This window comes from Malurus melanocephalus, unplaced genomic scaffold (genome assembly GCF_030028575.1).
Source record: "Malurus melanocephalus ecotype Western Australia unplaced genomic scaffold, MMel_1.1 scaffold_120, whole genome shotgun sequence".
In the NCBI taxonomy this organism is placed as follows: Eukaryota; Metazoa; Chordata; class Aves; order Passeriformes; family Maluridae; genus Malurus; species Malurus melanocephalus.
Genome location: NW_026623352.1, coordinates 1149482 through 1168857, shown reverse-complemented (window position 1 = coordinate 1168857; position 19376 = coordinate 1149482). Strand labels below are relative to the sequence as shown.

Sequence of the window (19376 nt, the reverse complement as noted above, 5' to 3'; positions counted from 1 at the left end):
AAAAAAAAAAAAAAAGGATGGTGACCAGTTCTAGCTGTGCCTCTGAAGTTAGTGATGAGGGAAGAAAAAAAGAGATGTTCCTCGTTGGAATTTCTTGGAAATTCCTATGTTGGAAAGAAATTCCTTGCTTTTTCTTAGGTTTTTTCCTTTTCCTTCTTTTTTTTCCTTTTTTCTCCTTTTTGGCTTCTGCAGATATTTTAAGCTGCTTTTTTTTTACATGTGTGACTTTCATTAGAAGAGTGTCTTCTGAAAGCAGGRAGGGATCAGTTGGCTGGAGGGATGTCAGGAGCTGGGTTTGGGAAGGTTGCTGGTAAGGAAAGGGGGAAGTTGAAGAGGTAAAAACACTTAGGGGACCTCAGAAAGAAAGAAGATGGAACAATAGGCAGAGCACCATGGATTTACCTTGCCGCCTGGGGTACAGCTGGAAGACGGCAGTGCCTGTATCAGTGGCACACAAGAGCAGGGACCTCTAATGAGACTATATGTAATCTTCAAAAAATGCATCCCAAGCCACAGGCAAAAGARTACAGTCAGTTTGAGCATAGCTAAGAGAAATTCCCGCTACTCCAGCTTCTAGTGCAGGTGTCTGTATAAGCTATCAACAAGTCCCATGCCAGTGATCTCAGCTATGTTGTCAACAGGTTGCAGGACATGCTCGCAAGACTTTTTATAGTTTTCAAGCGATTTAACTCCTCGGTGAAAGGAATTATTTTTTTGCCTTTACTTGTTTGCAACCAGTCTGTTCTGATACTCTGGCAAGTGCTGCCGCTGCTATTGTTGGAGGTGTAAGGCAGGTTTTTGGAACAATTGGGGAAGCTTATCTCTGCACTGTGCTTTCTATAAACACCAGGTGTGTGCATGGCATGTCCCTGCCCAAATCAACAAGAAAGTCATAACCCGCGGGTCAGAGTYAGGTACTAATATGCTCGTGGGGCAAGTGTTCTTTAATTACCTCCTGAAAACACCCATCTTTTAACCTTTCACACTGCAGTATGCAATGGGTTTYCACGTTCAAAGAGTTGAAAGCAAACCCACTGCATCTGGTTGGTTTTAGTACAAGCTGCCACGTAGTGTTTCTAGTCTATCAGTTCTTTTTACTTACCTTTGGACAACTAAACAGTCAGTTTCAAATGGCAGCATTTGTCTGGGGTCCATTTTTTATAAAGATTGAGTAAAACAAATGTATTTTCAAACTTGGAAAAACCATCTTAAACATGCTAAAACTTTTCATGAATTTTGCATGCTGAAGCTTAAGTCACACAGTGCTTTCAATAAATCGAAACATTGGCATTCCCTAAGTGTTTTAGCAGTCCTCATCCAGCTCYGTAAACTAGACCAGACTTCAGATATTATAGTTTTCTGCTTCAGGGTTTTCCCAGAGGCAGTGTAAAATAAATAGTTATTTGTTGTAATTGCAAGACAAAGCCCCAAAGGATTAGACTGGAATCCTTGCGTTCAGATCAAGTTGGACTAAGCCTTGCTTCAGCAGAGACTCAAAGCAATAATGTATTGGCACACAATATTCACCATCTGCGTTCAGTAGCCATGAATATTTAAATTCCAGTGTTACTGGTATGGTTCATATTAGGATTTCATGTATCGATGCATTCCTAAATTTTGCATGCAGAAGTCAGCAAGCAGTAAGCTATAAGAGGAATAGGCAGCTTGAGCGATTCTGGGGACTCCAAAACTGTGGTGAACGCTGCAGAGGGGTTCAGGGAAGCAGTTTAAATATGCCTTAAATCTTGGKGCATCTGCAGAAATACTTAGAAATCCAGTATGATGGTTAAGTGGATCAAGCCCACGTGGCTGGAAGGTGCTCCCTGGTACATAAGCAGATATTTAATGTGCTCCATGGATGGCTGCGATGCCGAGCCAAGGCACGAGTCCAGCTGCAGGTGGGATGTAGGGTAGGACCAGACTTGGCATCCCTGTCTCTTAGTTTGGAAGGAATTCAGGAATAGACAGGGAGTATCTGCACCCTCCCATGCGTAGCCATGCCAAAAGCTACCAGATGTGCAAGACATCCRCATCTTCCAGAGAGGAAAATAAAGAGCCAAAGCCCTGCTGATGCAGAACAGAGTCCCAAGGTCCCAACAGTGAGGGTTAAAGGGAGAGTTCCTTTTGTACCACAGCATTTGGGGGTGTGACTGTGAGACACAGGGGAGGTACTGGCATCATCCACCCACACTGCCTGAGCAATCACAGGAGCTACTGCCTCTCATCTGTCGAGGACTGGAGCCTTCCTAAATCACACCTGTCTTCTGGAATGTGATACTTTATACTTGTAAAAACACAGATTCATGCAAGAACAATGGACCACAGCTTATTTTTCCTAGAGGAGGTCTAATGCAAAATGTGGCAAAGCCCTCTAGGTTTGTTGGAAGAAAGCTCATTCTCACACAAGGGAAGTGCCTAAATTCACTCTCTGAACTGGCAGCTCTGGCAAAGTCACCCCAGAAAGAATGAAATGTTTTCAAAAATATATCTCTTGCACTGCATCTGCTCAGAACCTTCCTCTACAAAGAAATAAAAGACAATCAAACTGTGGAGGCGGTCTGGACTGACATTAGCACCCCTATGACAATCCTTCTCAGAATGAAACTGAGAGAAATATGCCAGGAGGAAAATCCCTGCCAGGAAGAACTGCTCCTTTTCTGCCTCACATGTCTTTTACAGCAGCATTAAACAACTGAACCCAATGGTGCTGCTCACTACAGTGGAGAAGAGAAAGAGGCCTCGASGTTGCAGTGCAGACAACTAAAGTCAGCAAATGAAGCTCTTCTCGGGTACAAGCCTGCTCATGGGTCTGTTACACAGGCTCCTAGAGAAGCTGCTGAGACCTCCAGAGAAAGTTTTGCTGCAATTTTAACATTCAGATCACATTGCACCTGTTGCTGAACAGTTGTTGAGGTTTTTAGCTGAAGCTTTGGGTTTGTAGCCATTAATACAGYATCTGATGTTTCTGTACCCCGGCTCCTGAATACATTCATGTAAGAAGAGACAGGTGCAGGGAGCTGAATTGTTCTTTGAGGGATGCTTTAGAGTAAGGCGAGAGTGTGCAGGTCCAGCCGTGGCAAAGCTCAGGAGATTATTCAGCACTTTGGTGGTAAAATAATCCAGTCAGAGTCTTAATCAAATCTCTCCAAGTATTATCGGGAAAGGTTCAAGGAACAAAGAGAATGAATAATCAAAGCAAGGAAAAAAGGAAGGCAAGTCCTGGGGGAAAGAAAAAAAAAGAAAGGAAAAGAAAAGAACAAAAGCATGTTTTACCACAAAAACACACCGCTACAATTGGAAAGAGAATTCTTGAGCTGGCCCCAGTGGCCACTCCCTGTGCTGCTGGAGATCAGATGTACGAAGCTGCAATTTTGTCTAGAACTGGAGTGAGTTAAGGACAGGATGGATATCCGCCCACATATTTTCAGCCTTCACTCTGTCTCCTGACTTTYGTGGGTTCGTTACGTTCTTAATGCTTTCAACATAGTCATCTTCCATACATGTTTTCAAGTGCCAGTTAAAGATCAGAAAAGGGGAATACTACAAGGGGTGTTGTCAGAAGAGATTGTCATGGGCACCTTGGAAGAAATTTCATTTGCAGAACCTGTAGCTACCCAACCTGCACCAGATAAGGGATGTCTCACCTACCTGCTCAGAGAGRGTAGATGCTGATGCTGCTTCTGGCTTGGTCCTTACCAGGTCTTTGGAGACCTAGATTCATGTGCCTTGTACAGAGCATGCTTGTGGCCATACTCAAGAAAAGCTCAGCTCTCCCTCAGTTTCTCAATAGAACCAGCAGTATTTTCCTGTTTCCCAGAAGTACAGGAACAAAAAGGAATGCTGAGGACTGTGTCTATCCCTATAGGAAGTCCATCTACCACTCTCCAGTTGCCTGATATTTTTCACTTGAACATTCCCTCGCCTCCAGCCTGGGAAAGATTCCCCCATTCCTGGGTGTGTTTCTGTACTCCTGTATTACTTTTTACACTCCCTGTAGTTGCCCATCTTCCTTCACTCCCTCCTTTTCAAATAGTGGCTGTGGTCATTTCTGCCCTGCRGATGGCAAAAATCACTCAGCGGTTGAGTAACTCCCTCGTGTCAGAACCGGTGGGTAGTGAGGGAGGAGACCTCCCCTCATCCTGCACTTCTTTGCTCCCTCTTTAGGATTCTTTTCAGCTAGGAAACCACAATAACTACTAAGGAGAGCAGAGCCAGGACCGTGCCTGTCTGGCTTGGAAAGGCTACCTTCCCTGCCTGTGCCTGCTGTTCTTGGTGTTCTTGCAGGCAGGATGCATCCCCAGGCCAGGATGTGTAGCTGGGCATATTTTAGCCTGTAAAATGTCTGCACTGGTCCATAAAGTGTATTTTGTATCATTTGCTTCCCTGTTTGTCTCCAGGACTTGCCGCTCCCAAGTCCTTATTTCATCTCCCCTAGCACCCACTGGTTGCAGAGAGGGCTGGGTTTATTCACAAGCCCCAGAGTAGGGAGGGGAAAAGTGAGACAGAAAGTCTGATAGAAGGTAGGAGTTCTTGCAGCCAGCTTAGCTGCCAGCACCGAATGATGAATCTGCACTGKGTGAAGGGGGACAGGGTGGCCATCACTGCCTGGTCTGTCCTATATTTAGGCAGTGATGTGGTGTCGTCTGAAAATTGTCCCATCCATGCCTGGCTGAGCTGAAGATGTGCCCCAGGCTGAGGGGTGACCAGGAGCTGTGGCTGCCACTGAAGTCAGCTGGCTCAGGTGGCCGCTTGTCACGCGGTGGCTTTAAACCAGGGCAATACTTTAAAGAGGAGCTCTGGGAGGTAACCTGATCAGAGTATCCATTGCCCAGGGTTGGATGTTTTGGGASCTATATTAGGGGAGCTGGAGCCACGCTAAAGGTTAGAGCAACTTTGTCCTCCRGTCAATGCAGACATGCAGTTGTCAGATGAGATGAGGAAAACCCTCTTCCTTCTACCTCCCAGCTAATTAATCCAGCCCTCGACATGGGCAAGAGTCCCCATGACCTCKAGATAGGTAGTGTGTGACATCCATAATAACACAGTCCCACCACGGCCTTTGGGAGGTCTTCTGGGAAAGTTTGAAGTTCCCCACCACTTGTGGTGTTGAGTAGGGGCTTTTTGGTTTTGAGTGCTTCACCAAAGGTTCTCCTGTTACAATTCTTTCCCCCATCAAAACAGCTGCTRGCTGTGGGGGTGCAGCAGGCAGACYCTGCTGTTTCTTCCCAGACAAAATGAGGCTGCCCCTCTTTTTTAAAGTATTGACACCAGCACAGCAGGCTGAAGCCCATGGATAAAACAGTTGCTCTTGCAGGGCTGGGGATGGCTGGACAGATGCTGYTGGACTGGGAGGAGGCTGGGACAGGCAGCAGGACTACAGGCAAGGAAGGGGTTCTGGCAGTAATGGTGGTAGGGGGTAGGAGAAAGGACTGGTAGCGCCGTGTGTCCAAAGGCTGCAGAAGAAGATGCATTTCTACCTGTGTCCTCTGAAGCTGGATTGTATCCCTGTGGCTTGTATATACATGTTGGGTTGGCAAGTACCCCACTGGAGTGCCAGGATGAAGATGGTCCTCACAGATATCTCTGCTAGTAATTTTCACTTCTTTTTACTGAACTCATCACTTAAAAACCTGTGGATAAACCATCTTAATCGGAAGACAAAATCACACTCCTTTCAGTGAAGGATAAGACCCAGCACAGTAACAGCCTTCTGAAATTTCTAATGGCCAGGCACAAGTTTCTACATGTCTTCTTGGTGATAATTTGGAAAAAATCCAAATCCAAACCAACAAAGCCTTGCAAAGCTTTTCTCATTAGCAAAGGTAATCCCTCTTGGACAACTTAAATTCACAGTGCTGGGGAGAAGCCCAGGCTGGAAATCAGAAGATTGCACACAGATGGGACTATAGAGTTAAGAACTGTATTGTTATAAATAAGAAAGGGTCTGTAGGAAGYTTTGCAAAGGTTGGGAAWGGCTGGTTTGCTTTTGTTGCTGGAKCCTGCTGGGTTTTTTCCTCTGTATGATTTGCAGTCCTTTTCTGTTTTAGGGATATTGGAGTTTATTAGCCTGGCAGTGGGGCTGGTGAGCATCCGTGGGGTGGACTCCGGACTCTACCTCGGCATGAATGAGAGAGGCGAGCTCTATGGGTCGGTAAGTTCAGGCTGGGCTGATTCYCTCCTGTCCCACAGCCTCAGCTGTGTCACGAGCTGCTCTGTGACAGGCCTCCCATGTCCTGGGGCTGCCACTGATGTCCATCCTACTCTTGATGCCACTGCTGTTATAACATAAATGATATATATGAAATAGGGTTTGAGRGAGGATTCACTCCTGCTGTGAGAGCACCTCTTGGGGCCATCACAGGGAGCTGGAGGGACTCACTGATGTTTTGCCCTTCAGAAATAGTGTGGCAATGGCCAGATAAGTCAGGGGGACATTTAGCATAAAACCAGGAGCTACTTCTGTGTTTTCCCAGCCTGAGTAATACATCAGTTGTATTCTCTGTGTGGTCAGGTCTGCATCCATCTGCAGGTCTTATCTTTATATTATGGCTCATTAACCAACAGAAGCTGAAATCGTGGCCTGAGTGTTACTGCAAAATTCTCTGTAACTCCTTTTAGGAGTTCAGGGCTGCTGCTCATGATTTCTTAGAAGTGCCCTTTTAAGGCTAAAWTTTTCCATATTTTGACACAAAACCCCAAGTGTAAGCTCGTTAAATGTTATGAATGGCAGTCAAAATGCCAGGTCTTAACAGCTGGGCAGAGGTGCTTCCTACAGGTTAATTTAATTCAATTCCTAATTATTTAGCTCAATGAAGGGTGGATCACAGTAAAAATAAAATTAAATAAAATAAACCAGTTTTAAGCCAAAGCAGAAGGCAGTACTTTCTCTCACCAAATCAAGTCAGTCTCGTAGTCAGCATAGAGAGAAGCCATCAGAAAACCTTTGATTAGCAAACAGTAAACAATTAGTTTCTCTAATCTTTCCTTCTCCCATTCCCACTGGAGATTGCCACAGACCCTTTCACCATGTCTTGGTTCAAGATGCAGTTGCTGTTGAGAAGCTGTAGATGCCCCATCCCTGGAAGGGTCCAAGGCCAGGCTGAATGTGACTGGGAGCAACCTGGGGTAGTGGAAGCTGTCCCTGCCGAGGGTGGGGGGTGAAACAAGAGGRGCTTTAAGGTCTCTTCMAACCCAAACCACTCCGTGGTTCTCTGATCATCAAATACTGCATGCACCAAGAACTGTTCTTTTCTCACCTCATTTCTTARCAGCTTCTACCCTACACAGCAGTTAAATGCAGAGACAGTGGTTAAATTACAAATGTGCAAAACAGAAAAAAAGAAAAATCACCAGGATTCCATAAAGCACAGAATCTGCTGAAGCACACTTCAGAAAGCAGGGCTTTCCTGTCAAACCCCAAGGCTGCTCAGCAGCTCCCGCAATAGCAGTTTTCATTTGTCCCGGCTGGTGAACATGAGCCTATGTGTACCCCATCTCTTTGCCTTAAACCCTGCAGCTCTGATTGTGAATCGAGTTTCATGATGGGTTAATTAAATTCTAGAGCTTGTGTTCATGTTACAACACAGAAACAAAAATAGGAGAACATTTTACAGCACTGAATCTGGAAACAGAGCTGACCTGAAGACAGTCATGGGAGCTGTCCCTGCCCATGGCAGGGGGTTGGAATGARGTGATCTTTGAGGTTGTTTCCAACCCAAACCGTTCTGGGATCTTGTGCACCAGGCAGGACACTGCAGGGACGCAGTCAAACTGCTGCTCCAAACTGTGCTGGCGTCACGAGCCAGGTCCCCAAATAACCCTGGAGTTTTAAAATCTGGGACACGTGGGTTGTACAATGATGGCTTTTCGAACTCAAAAGCCACTACAGTATTCTTAATTAAAGGTCCATAAAACAGCGCCTGACAACAGCATTAGCATTACAATGGTATTTTGGGAGATCACAGTGCAGCAGTATTTTTAAATTTTCAGCAAGTTTATTATTTCCCTCTGTGCCAATTTTGCCTGATGCCTGTGTTGATGCAGCCAGAGCCAGCCATCCCCACAGCGACACGTGGAGTCCCCTTGGGACACACAGCTTTTCCGCCTGTCCCTGTTGATCTCGTGCCAACATTTCTGTAAAGCTTCCCAACGATTTCAGAAATGCCACTAATACTTAGGGCAGCAAAAGTCATGGGCAGCACCTTACCCGCTGCCCGTATGGTGTCAGGTTCAGTGGGGACATCCCGGGGCTTGGAAAGGAATAAATCACACCTTGCAGAGTCACCCCAGACTCGCCAAACATTTTCCACAAACACTGTACTCCAAACTGCCCTGTGCAGCATGGGTGAATGGGGGCAAAGCAACAGCCAGAGTTCAGCCAGTCATCAGGTTCCAACATATTCCAACTAGATGGCATTTGAGAGGAGGGAAAAAAACCAGCCTGGATTTATTGACAGGTCTGGGAAGAGAAGCCCACAGTTCCCTGGGTCTCAGATGGCCAGGACTGTGGCCTAGGACTTCTGGAGGGCTCACAGCTCACCCCGGGCTTTATTTAATTAGCAGCAAAACATTGAAAACAGGTTCTGAGCACAAGTGAGCTCCTGGATTGTGTTACAAAACACATCTACTGTGAGCAGTAACATTTACTGAGCACTCTGTGTGCTGCAGCGGGGACACATTCCCTGCCCGGATAGTTTACAGTGAGGTGCAGTGGGTGTAATATTAGAGCTCTCTAATTTGCAGACAGTCTTTCAGCTGAAAGGGCTCCCAGTCACCCTGGCAGTACCCCTGCAGGATAGGATGGGATGGGATGGCTGGACCCTCTGTGACAGCACAGCAGCGCTGGCAAAGCCACCTCCTCGTGTATGTCCTCGTGGGGCAGGGGAACAGCCCGTTCCCCACTGCAGCTGGGCACACCCCTGTAGCTGGCACAGGAGATGGGAAGGAGAGAGATGGAGCATGGACATGAGCTAAAAGCCCATCATCAAACAGCCACTGCTAACAGCCCCCAGCTGTAAGGGCTGGATGGAAAGGCTGGTTGTGGCTGTGGTGACACCAGTGCCATCTGTCCCCCATCCCAGCATGGGATACACCAGCCACACATCCTCACCACATCACCTATCACCACCCTGCATCTTCCCTTGGGTCTGGCATCCCACATCTCTCTGGGTCCTGTTACAGCCTCCCATCACTGGGAGCTCACTGGCACACTAGGAGGTGAATCCCTGAGGAATGGTCTCATCCCCATCACAGCACATCCAGCTGTGTGCCCTGAACTTCCAAAGTAGTGCTTGCTCCTGCTTTCCTGTTTACACCCTTCAGATCTGCTTCCTGATGCTTCTCTCACCCCAAAGAGGGGGTTTGGGCTGGGTGGTACCCTGGAGAGGGCTGCTACAGGTAGATGTGTCCCTGCCTGGTGGCATGGCCACCCCAGCAAGCTCCAAACTCACAGGTAGGTAGGTTTAGGGCTTTGCTGTGTCCTTGTCTGATTTATTCACAGGGCACCTTTGCAAAATGCACACCCACCTTCTCCTGCTCTTGTCTCCTTCCTCYTCCAACTCCAGAGTCCTTGGGGTCTTCTGCCCATTTCCAGCTCTCACCCAGGGGTAGCATCCCCAGCAGCACAGTCCCTGTCCTCAGGAGGACAGCCAGCAGATGGCAGCTGGGAAAATGCTAGAAAAATAAAGCAAGGAAGGGAGAGAATGTTTTCTATTTTCACTTTCTGACACGAGTATCTCTCTGTTCCCCCCGTGCTGCCCACGGCAGAAGAAGCTCACCMGGGAGTGCGTGTTCCGCGAGCAGTTTGAGGAGAACTGGTACAACACGTACGCCTCGACCCTGTACAAGCACCCCGACTCGGAGCGCCAGTACTACGTGGCCCTCAACAAGGACGGCTCCCCCCGCGAGGGGTACAGGACTAAGAGACACCAGAAATTCACCCACTTCTTACCCCGGCCTGTGGACCCTGCCAAAATCCCTGCCATGTACAGAGACCTCTTCCACTACAGGTGATGGTTCCTGCAGTGTCAGTGTACATACTTGGGCTCCCAAGCTTTTCCCCAGAGCACTCTATTAATAGTCATTCCATCATTCCTGTAAGCGTAGATGACCTAGGGAAGCACTTACATTGAATTCAGACACTGCTGTTCCTCCTTGTTTCCAGCGTATATCGAACCTGGGTTATTTATGGGGCGGGGGTAGGGCAAGGGAGGGAACCCTACATTTAATCTTCCATTTTCATTCACTTTTGTTACCCGGTTGCTGCAAGAGAGGCTGAATATTCAGTGTTATGGTTGCTTAAAGGGACAAGCAGGTGAGCAAACGTGATCACTGTGGGGGAAAAAAGGCCCCAAAACAACCTAAAAATGAAGAGGAGAAAAGAAAACAAAGACCACAGAACTGCTGCAGATGCTGCTGCTGAGCTGGGTTAGCTCCCTGCTAAGGAAAAGCCTTTGACTGGTGCCCTGCTTAAGCAGCCTGGGAGTTTGCTACATGGATGATCCTCCATGGACTGGTCCTGATGTGTGGGGTTCTTCCTGCTGTTGGGGTGCGAATGGGGTGAGGAACATTATTCAGATGTAAGCATGGATACTGTGGATAAGGACAAAACTATTTATAAAATGTATATGATATTTATTTTATATATTTATTTATTTCAAAATAATTTTATTTTTAATGAGAGATGCTATGACCGGATTTTCATCAGGAAGAATAAGGTCCTACTGAAACAGGAAAAAAAAATGAGTTTTAAGAGCTTATCGGCAATAAAATTGTCTTTATATTGTAGATTTCTTGCTAGCCCTTTTTTTTGGCACTCTTCAACAAATAACCCAGAATTTCCCCATCAATATGAACATTCAAATCACCTCTAAAAGGGCTTTGTGCAATAAAGATCAATTAGCTAAGCCCCAGACTCCTGCAGCAGGATGACATCAAATCACAGGTCTGGGAAGCACCAGCTCAGCTCTTGGCAGGAGTCGTGGGCAGCTCAATCTCCTTGGGGTATGATGCATCCTCCCTGGATTTACTGTTCAAGAGGACAAACATTTGGAGCACCTGCTGCGTCTCAGATGGACCCACCATTCCTACAATAACCAGCACATCTTGCATGAGGTTTACCTGCATCACCATGAAAAATCAGTGGAGGAATAGAAAGCAACAACGGCAATTCTACATCCCCACTTTTAGGCAGTTACCATGGATGAGGATCATCCCTGCAGGCAGTGCGTGGACATCCATGGCTGTGTGGTGTTTTCCTCTACAGAAGATGCCTGGTCACACAGTGCTGTCACCTTTCCTCTGCCTCCAGCTGGGCTCAGCAAACCTGATGGCATTCGCAGCCCTGAGCCAGCCCCAGATTCCCAGCTGGTGTCCAACAGCACCAGAGAGCCACAGCCCTTCTCCAGTCAGGCCAGGCCAGGGACACTCATGGGGGAACTTGGCTGTGCCCCTCCAGCCAGCAATGTCCCCCCAGGGACATTGTGCCACACGTCTGCCCTTGCTGCCTGCTTGAAATGTCACAGAAYGTAGGGAAAGCTTCCAGCCATGATGCCAGTTTGTGTTTTGTCCCGGTGATCAGCAGAGGGATTCCAGCACACGGTGGGAGCAGGAGGGTATAGTTGCAGAGGCACAGGCATTCTGTAGCAGCAGGAGAGGCTGATAGCAAACAGGGCTCTCTGCAGTGGGCAAAAACCTGAACAACCACAGCCATGGTGGCTTTGGATGTTCCTTATCACAACTGCTTTGTTCAGTGTTTCTTAATCCCCTCCTCGAGAAACAGTCACGGTAAAACCTCAGCTCCGTCAGCTTCAACCTGTGAATTCCCCGGACACTTTCATGACCCAGGGATGATCCCCACCAGCTTCTTCATGGGCTACAACACTAACAGAGCAGCAGCCCTAGTGCCCAGCTCTGCTCTCGGCTGTCTCTTGCCCGCTCTGCCACCTCCCATGTCCCTGCCACGTCCCTTCGCTGTCCCAGCAGCTCCGGCAGCCACCAGACGACAGGCTGGGGTTGGCAATGAGGAGATTACAGGAGCTTTACCTTCAATGATCCAGACATGGAGGAATTTAATCCCGTGTTTGAAATAAAAAGAGTTTATTTAGCTTCTTCCTCTGAGTCACTGCCGAAACATCTCATCCCCGGCTGCTGTGTCGGGAGCTCGATCGCTCACGAGACGCGTCCTCAGGTGCACTTTTGACCTTCCCCTGCACGAAGGGAAATCCCTCAGCCCTGGAGCCTSGCTCTGCCCCCCGGGATGATCCTGCACCCTCTGGCCAGGGCTTTCTGTTGTGCTGATAATCTGCTGTTAAAATCCTGCTCCACTTCAAAATGAAGGTCAAAACCTGGTCTCAGCAATGCCAAGTACATTTTTTACCAACTCCAAAGGGAGATGATTTGGCCCTTGGGGGTAACACTGGACTTGTTCTTCTGATACCCAATACCCAACTCAAAAGCTGCTACAGCAGAGACTCCTGCCCCAAAGGGACACACAAGTGCCAGGGATGCTCTGAAACACGTTTTTGGGATCTGGCTTCATAAAACTCATACTTACAAAAAGCAAAATCCTCAAAGAATTTACTGGAAACCCCTTGGTAAAGGCTGGTATCCTGTCCTGTGTGGGACATTTGTTACAGGGGGAATTCAGCACTGCTAAATCTCACCCAAATGGTTCTTACATAGGAAAAGAAATGGTTCTTTTACTGTGTTTGGTTCTGGTTCAGCAAAGCAGCTGAAGATGTCAGTGACCTGGGTGCTGAAGAGCAGCAGAGGGAGCCACCACAGACATGGGGTGCATTTTGAGCAGCACAGGAGCAGGCAGTGATGCACAGGGGGTTTGTGTGGGCACACTCACCTCTCCACCCCACCCCATCCCCTTGGTCCAGCTGTTACCCCACCTGGAGATGCCAACTGCTCCTTCAGCTTGGAGGTGTTACAGGGCTGGCAGATGGACCCTGCTAGGAAAGTTTGAGAGGAAAATATGTTTGRGATGCTTCAATCTGACAGAATTTCCTGAGTTAGAAAAAAGAAACAGGGTTTGCGGTCACAGCTTGTGTAGATTCCATATGATTCGAAGTCACTACAGMCAACTGGAAAACTTCTCCAAAAGGGAAGGCAAAGTCTGGTGCAGCGGGTGGCCGTGGTCCCTGGACACCCCACTGTRCCCTGAACTGTTTTACACACAGGACTGTGGGTCTGGAAACACCACAGCAAACAGGACAAAAGGCATYGCTTTCAGCCCTTCTCCTTCCACCCAGAGGGCTGGGCCTGTTGTATGGGAAACATTATCCCAGGACAGCTGTGCAGAGCAGGAGGGAGGAGATTGGCAGCAAAGAGGTGGGAAAGTGCTGGAGTCTCACTGCGGAAGGGAGCTCCCTGTGAGAGGCCAAGGTGGAGCCCAGCACAGCAAACGTGCCCTTCTCCCGGCTTTGGCTCATGATCCAAGGCACAGGGATGGACCCTGGAGACAAACCTACAAGTGGCAAYATACACATGACCTCAGGGACACCTCCACAGAGACCCCACTGCCTGTGGGGAGCTCTTCTGGCTGGTGTGTGTGCCTTGGGGCTCCYTTCTCCAAGGGGGAAAAGGATTGGAGGCATCAAAGACTCACCTCCTGTGCAGAGAGAGATGGAGAGCCCAAAACTGCAGAGAGAATCCATAAACTGAGTGCTGGAAGGCAGTGAAGGTGTCCTGGTGCTGTCCCACCTGGCTGTACATCCAGGGAGATGTGCTGCAGCTRCCAGACCGTGGCTGAGATGTTTCTGGAAGGGCACCCAGGAATGGAGCATTTCTGAGGGAGAAGGGCTGAAATTCCTGTCAATTGGGAGACAAAGACATCCACACCCCTTGGGATAGCACTGGTTATTCTTTCCAGAGCCAATAACTGCCTCACAGCTGCTGAATTCTCAAGGAAAACACCAAGGGGATCACCTTGTACCTGCGCTGGGTTGGATTAGGAGCCTTGGGAAGCAAATTCCAAGGATTCTCAGGCTCTTCCCTCACTGTGCCAGGACGTATTTGGCACCGAGATGCCACTGAGCAGGGCAGGTCACCACACCACGCCACACGTGGCCAGGGTACGTGTCCACCACCACTGCTGCTCGTGGGAAATGAGCAACAYGCTCCGTGCAACTGAATTCCTAAAGCAGCTGTTGTGGCTGGCTCAGGCTCTGAGGAGTGCTCAGGTATCAGTTACTGCCTCACACTCGATCCCAGCAGTTTCTGTGCACACACAAAGCCAGGGGKGTTTCAGAACAGACCTCCCCCTGCACCCAGCTTCCCCGAGCCCCTGCCCTTCTCCAGGGCWGTGTCCCCTTCCCCACTCTCTCCTCCAGCCACCCCAAAGCCACCTCATCCCTGGGGAAAGCAGAACAGGAGCAGTGGCTGGWTGAAACACTCATCCCAGCCACACATACCAGGGCAGGAGCTTCTCCAGACSCTTCTCAGCAGCACAGCTTTCCCAGACACGTTTGGAATTCTGTCGGAACTCCATCCCAGGCCACATCCCCAGGGTGGGTTCCACGGCACAGAAGGTGCACAGGGGGTTACTGGACACCTGAGCAGGTCTGGGAAGTTCAGACACTGCGTGATTACATGGCTGGTGCTGCAACACCAGCATTTTTCCATACTCCTCCAGCTGGGAACGTTTAGGACATTTGGCTTTCCATAAACACTGAAAACCTATCCAACTTCAAAACTATTTCTTGCTTGAACTGATGAATTTAGTTTTATTTACTGTGTGCAGTGTGGTTTTGCTTTTAAGATACAGGCAAAAGCTGCTCAGGGTGGGCACAACTGACACAGGGCTGGTCAGTGTTGGGGCACCTCAGCACATTCTGGATATGGGACTTGTCCAAGGATGCTTCCCAGCCCCACAGAGCCCAACATCCAGCCTGAGCTGCCCACTGCCCRCCATCAAAGTGTTCAGCCAAGTTAGAAGTCACAGGATATTTAAAGACACGCTGCCCACGGTGTCCCTTGGAGCACAACTCACCATCTTCAGCCCAGACACCATTTCCACCTCCCCCAACTTTACCAAGATYGGCTCTGCCCCTGAGCAGCCCAGCATCCCCAGGGAATGAGCAGAGRGTACATTTCAACACAACTGTCACACTTTTTTTCACTTAGGAAAGGTTGTTTTTTTTTTCCCAACAGGTGGGATTTAGTAACTAAGGAAGAGAGAAGTACAATTATGAGGTTAAAATACAGCAGCACATTATTCTGATTTGACTAAGTAGATCTTCCTTTTAACCATCTCACTGCTGGTTAACTCACTTCATTCTTAACAGACAGACAGGCAGAAGCTGTTACTAATTAAAGTAATTTGAAAATCTTTTTTCCCTAAAGGAAATAAATGGCTACATTCACTAAAGTAATTGTAGGAAACTGTAAGAACTTCAACTCACAGCACAGTTCTCCAAAGATGTTACCAGGCTGAATCCCTGAGGTGTGAACGCTGGGTTGGGAATGTAGCACAAGGCACGTTGATGTATTTTGGTCACTTTATTAAATGAGATATTAAATAGTTTAAGTTTCAACTACTAAAACAGCACTTTGAATGGTGAAAACACAGATAGTATATCGTCATACTTGAATGCTTCTTCTCTTTAAAAACACATTTCCAGTCCTTATATATATTACAAAACAGCCTTATAGGAAGAGGGGACACCTTCTCTATAGTACTTAAGATATTTAATACAGAACTGAAAAGCCATCTAATAGAAACAAAGGCAAGTCTTCACAGCTGTATGATTTCAGCAGCCAAAGCTGGTTGATGGACTGAAACATTACTATACAACTGGGACAAAACATATACAATATCACGATACTAAGCAAAAACGCTTTACATCCAAAGGAATAAACAGGTTACAAAATGTGGATAATTTAGCAGGCAAAACTGTATTACAAGCAACATTTTTATTCGTCATCGTAAGCCATTTTTATCTAGTTAAAACATCTAAAACAAATATAAAAATGAGCCTTTTTTTATCTTACTGATGTATGTTCTGTCTTTAAGTACTGGTTAAAGCCCGATGTTATACTCAAAGCACATTGTTATGCAGCTAAAATGTCGAGTGAGAAACGTAYGCAAAGTGGTCCAGGTTTTACTTCAATGCTTAGCTTGGATTCTTTCTTATGCATTAGTCTTCTGTTATCCATAGGTTTTTGTCCAGGAGGAAATAAAATGTGCCTTTCAATGTTGCCTAAAACTTCCACATTTAAGTCTTTGAGTTACTGTAAAACTCCATTTAACATTCCCAGRTTTGGTAGAAAGTACTTCTCTTATTCACAACACGTAGGAATATTGGTGAGAGTTGCCCAGAGTACATTTGCCTTCAAATGTTTGTCTCAACGTCTCACATTTTGTCTCTTCTAGTGCCAACACGTCTCTCTGCTCCCTCCCCCAGATCAGTTAACTGTAGAGCTGGCAGWGCACTAGAACACACTGAGGGTCTTCTGTGGGATTTTGTAATCAAAGAGTCCAAGACAGCAACTTGTCAGCTGGGTTTGCACCAGCCCAACCAACCTCTGTCCACATCACAAACCAAGTGTCAATCACAAACTGGAAAATCGTGTAACAGCTGCATGCTTAGATGCAAAACTTGTCCATTCAGGGCATGAACTCAAACTCCTGCAAGAAACTTTCCAGAAACCAAAACTATTTTAGTTCATGCCCTCATGGCAGAAGAGTCCAGCACAATCTGGAGCCAACGCCTCCATCCGTCTCCAGAGTCCTCTGTTGTCCACACACCACCGCCTCCATGTTCCTGCCACTTACTTGTGCCCCCAGATTATCAATGGCTTTTTGCAGGGGGGAAGAATCAAGCAAACTATTCAAAGAAAAGCCCTATTTGTATTTAATTAGATCTTCACAAGCACAACAAGTGTGGGCAAAGTGAGTGATAATGATATAGAATGAACCAGAAATTTATCTGTGGCCTACATTAAAGAAAATCCAAAATAGAACAAAAAYGACAAATAAAATCAAGCTCTTTGTGTCCTAACCCACACAACTGAAGAGGTGGGGAGGAGTTCATAACCAYATCTCTCAATAAAGTCATTTCACGGTTCTGGCAGCTCTGGAAGTTGCTACAGCATTTTCTCTGTATCCATTTTCAATCGACAATGGTTCTGCCACATTAAAGGGGGCTCTGCAACAGGGACTGACCCTGACCACCATCACTGTTTCACCCCCCAAAACACCAGGAATTGCATTAGGATGGCCCGTCCCCCATTGCCGGCAATGGGAAGAGAGAGTAGCACCAGCATGAAGGAGTTACCAGAAATGTGCTTTGTGTTGGACTCCACAGCGAGGGACTTGGTGTGTGAAGGGGAAACATCTCCCACTCCCAGATCATCAGCTGTAATTCCATCACATGGAACTGAAAATAAGAAATGGCAGCAGACTGGGGAAGGCCCAGTCGTGTTTAAGGCTGGATGCACAGTTTCCCTGTGCCTCAGAAGGTTCAGAGCAGTAGTATTTATGAATATTGCACTCAATTCTGTTTCAGAGAGTATTTTCAGTTCCTATTCCTTCAGCACAGATGATCCATGAAGGAAACAAGACTATTTCTGTTACAACCTTCCCACTAATAGAAAGAAATGGGTAAGCAGAAAAGTATTCCATAATTTGAGGAATCAACTCTAATCAAGAACTCAGCTGTTTACAATTCACATATGTCAGACTGAACGTACAGACCTGCAGTCCTTCCTAAGCTTCCCAAAGCTTCACAGCCCTGAAAAGCAAGCATAGGAGTTTCGACAGGAAACCTGTGGAGATGCTACTGTAACGGGAGGACTTGTTTTCACTGAAAACAACTTGTTATCTCCTGTACTCAACATATGTAAGAAGATTCTAGGCAACATCACTGACAACAGGGAAAAACATCGTGTCCTATTTAAACAAAGCTGAAACACTAATATGGAACATGGTATTTAAGGGGAGCAACCAAACTACTCTTTAATTTTTATTTTTTTTACAGTTGAGTTCTGTTAGGCCATTGATTCCTAAAAAAATAAAAAGTTCTTTCTCTGATTTTAACAATCCTTTAGGCTTTTAGTGCAAAATCACATTGATTTCCCTTGGGAAGGCCCTGGATTTTTGCCTCTCATTGGGGGTGGTGCTCGTTGTAGGGGTGGTGGCTGCATCCCACCAGACACTGACTGATACATTCCTCTCACATCTATGCCTGGGTAGCTGGAAGGATTCATGATTAAATTGGGAGGCTTTGGCATCATGAGGTGGCCCATGGCTGCTTGCTGGTAGGACATCTGCTGCTGCTGCTGCTGGTTGTACTGGTGCTGGAGCCGCCTGTTCATCAGGATCCTCTGGACACAACCGATTAACTGTGAAGGGAAAGCAGAGCTGCCTGAGTGCACGACCCRTCTCACTGCTCCCAGGATCAGGTTCAGAGCTGAAATCAATTTGTTAGGGACAGCATGGCCAGGGAAAAAGCCCCATTGTTATCACCATCCCTAATGTGGTGGCATTCACCAGCCCATTACTGGAGAAACCATTTAGTAACAGCATTTAGGGCTGAGCTCTCCCGAAGACTTGGCTATTGTGTTGCAGGCAGCATTTAGGTGAGTTGCCATGGCAACATGTGCTCCACTGTGAAATTATTCCCAGGTATAAGTTACATCATCATTTGTCAGGTACCATTTATCTTCCCTTTGAAAGTCCCGCCTGTGCACTGTCAGTGTTTGTTTGCCTGAGAGAAAACTCTTCCCTCTGACATCATCTGGGCAACTTCAGATCCTGCAAAGTAATTTTAAGCTAAAACAACATTACCAACACTTTCTAGGATGTGTTTCCTAAGTGGCTGGCTGAGCTCTGGGAATCAGATTTCTCTTTACGCCTCATGACCTYGCAGCAAAGCACTTCAGCTCAAAAACCTGGCCAGTGGATTTTTATGAACTTCTCCCGCATCTCCCTCACCCGAGGCTGAGCAATGAACTCCAGCACACTGCTGACCATTCTGAGGGATATGTACGTGCCTAAACATACACSTGTAGTTTAGCAATGAACACACACAAGATCCTCATTCAAACACTGCCAGTAGATAAAAAAATCTAATATATTTTACCATCTGCTGTTTCCCGAGGACGTCGTTGTAAATGGCTTCTCGGCGCTTCACGTCCAGCTCCTGGCTCGCCTGTCTGTTCAGGGCCAGGGCCTGCACCTGGCTCTCCGTCAGGGTTAAGTTTTCTTTCCACTGAAAAGCACAAAAACCCAAAACCTTCTTGGCACTGGTCATTTTAACAAAAGCCTGATGGTAACCGAGGTTACGTTTGCAGTTGCACCAAGAGTTTAAACCAGCCCAACTCCCAGTCAATGCAAAACTGCACTTCACCAGAATCAGAACTGTGAGTTA

General features: G+C 47.1%; 2 protein-coding genes across 2 annotated transcripts in view; one reads left to right on the top strand and one right to left on the bottom strand.

The window, feature by feature from the left end:
* FGF16 (fibroblast growth factor 16) overlaps positions 1 to 10756 on the top strand; it is an 11959-nt gene extending 1203 nt beyond the window's left edge. The window contains exons 2-4 of the mRNA XM_057370161.1: positions 3998 to 4107; positions 6032 to 6151; positions 9766 to 10756. Coding sequence (XP_057226144.1) covers positions 3998 to 4107; positions 6032 to 6151; positions 9766 to 10011 — 476 coding nt within the window. The 3' untranslated portion in view covers positions 10012 to 10756. The remainder of the gene's footprint in view (positions 1 to 3997; positions 4108 to 6031; positions 6152 to 9765) is intronic.
* Positions 10757 to 15379: 4623 nt separating this feature from the next.
* Positions 15380 to 19376, bottom strand: part of ATRX (ATRX chromatin remodeler) — a 67247-nt gene continuing 63250 nt past the window's right edge. The window contains exons 34-35 of the mRNA XM_057370133.1: positions 19089 to 19217; positions 15380 to 18348 (exon numbers count right to left, since the gene is read on the bottom strand). Of these exons, the coding sequence (XP_057226116.1) occupies positions 18070 to 18348; positions 19089 to 19217 (408 nt within the window). The 3' untranslated portion in view covers positions 15380 to 18069. The remainder of the gene's footprint in view (positions 18349 to 19088; positions 19218 to 19376) is intronic.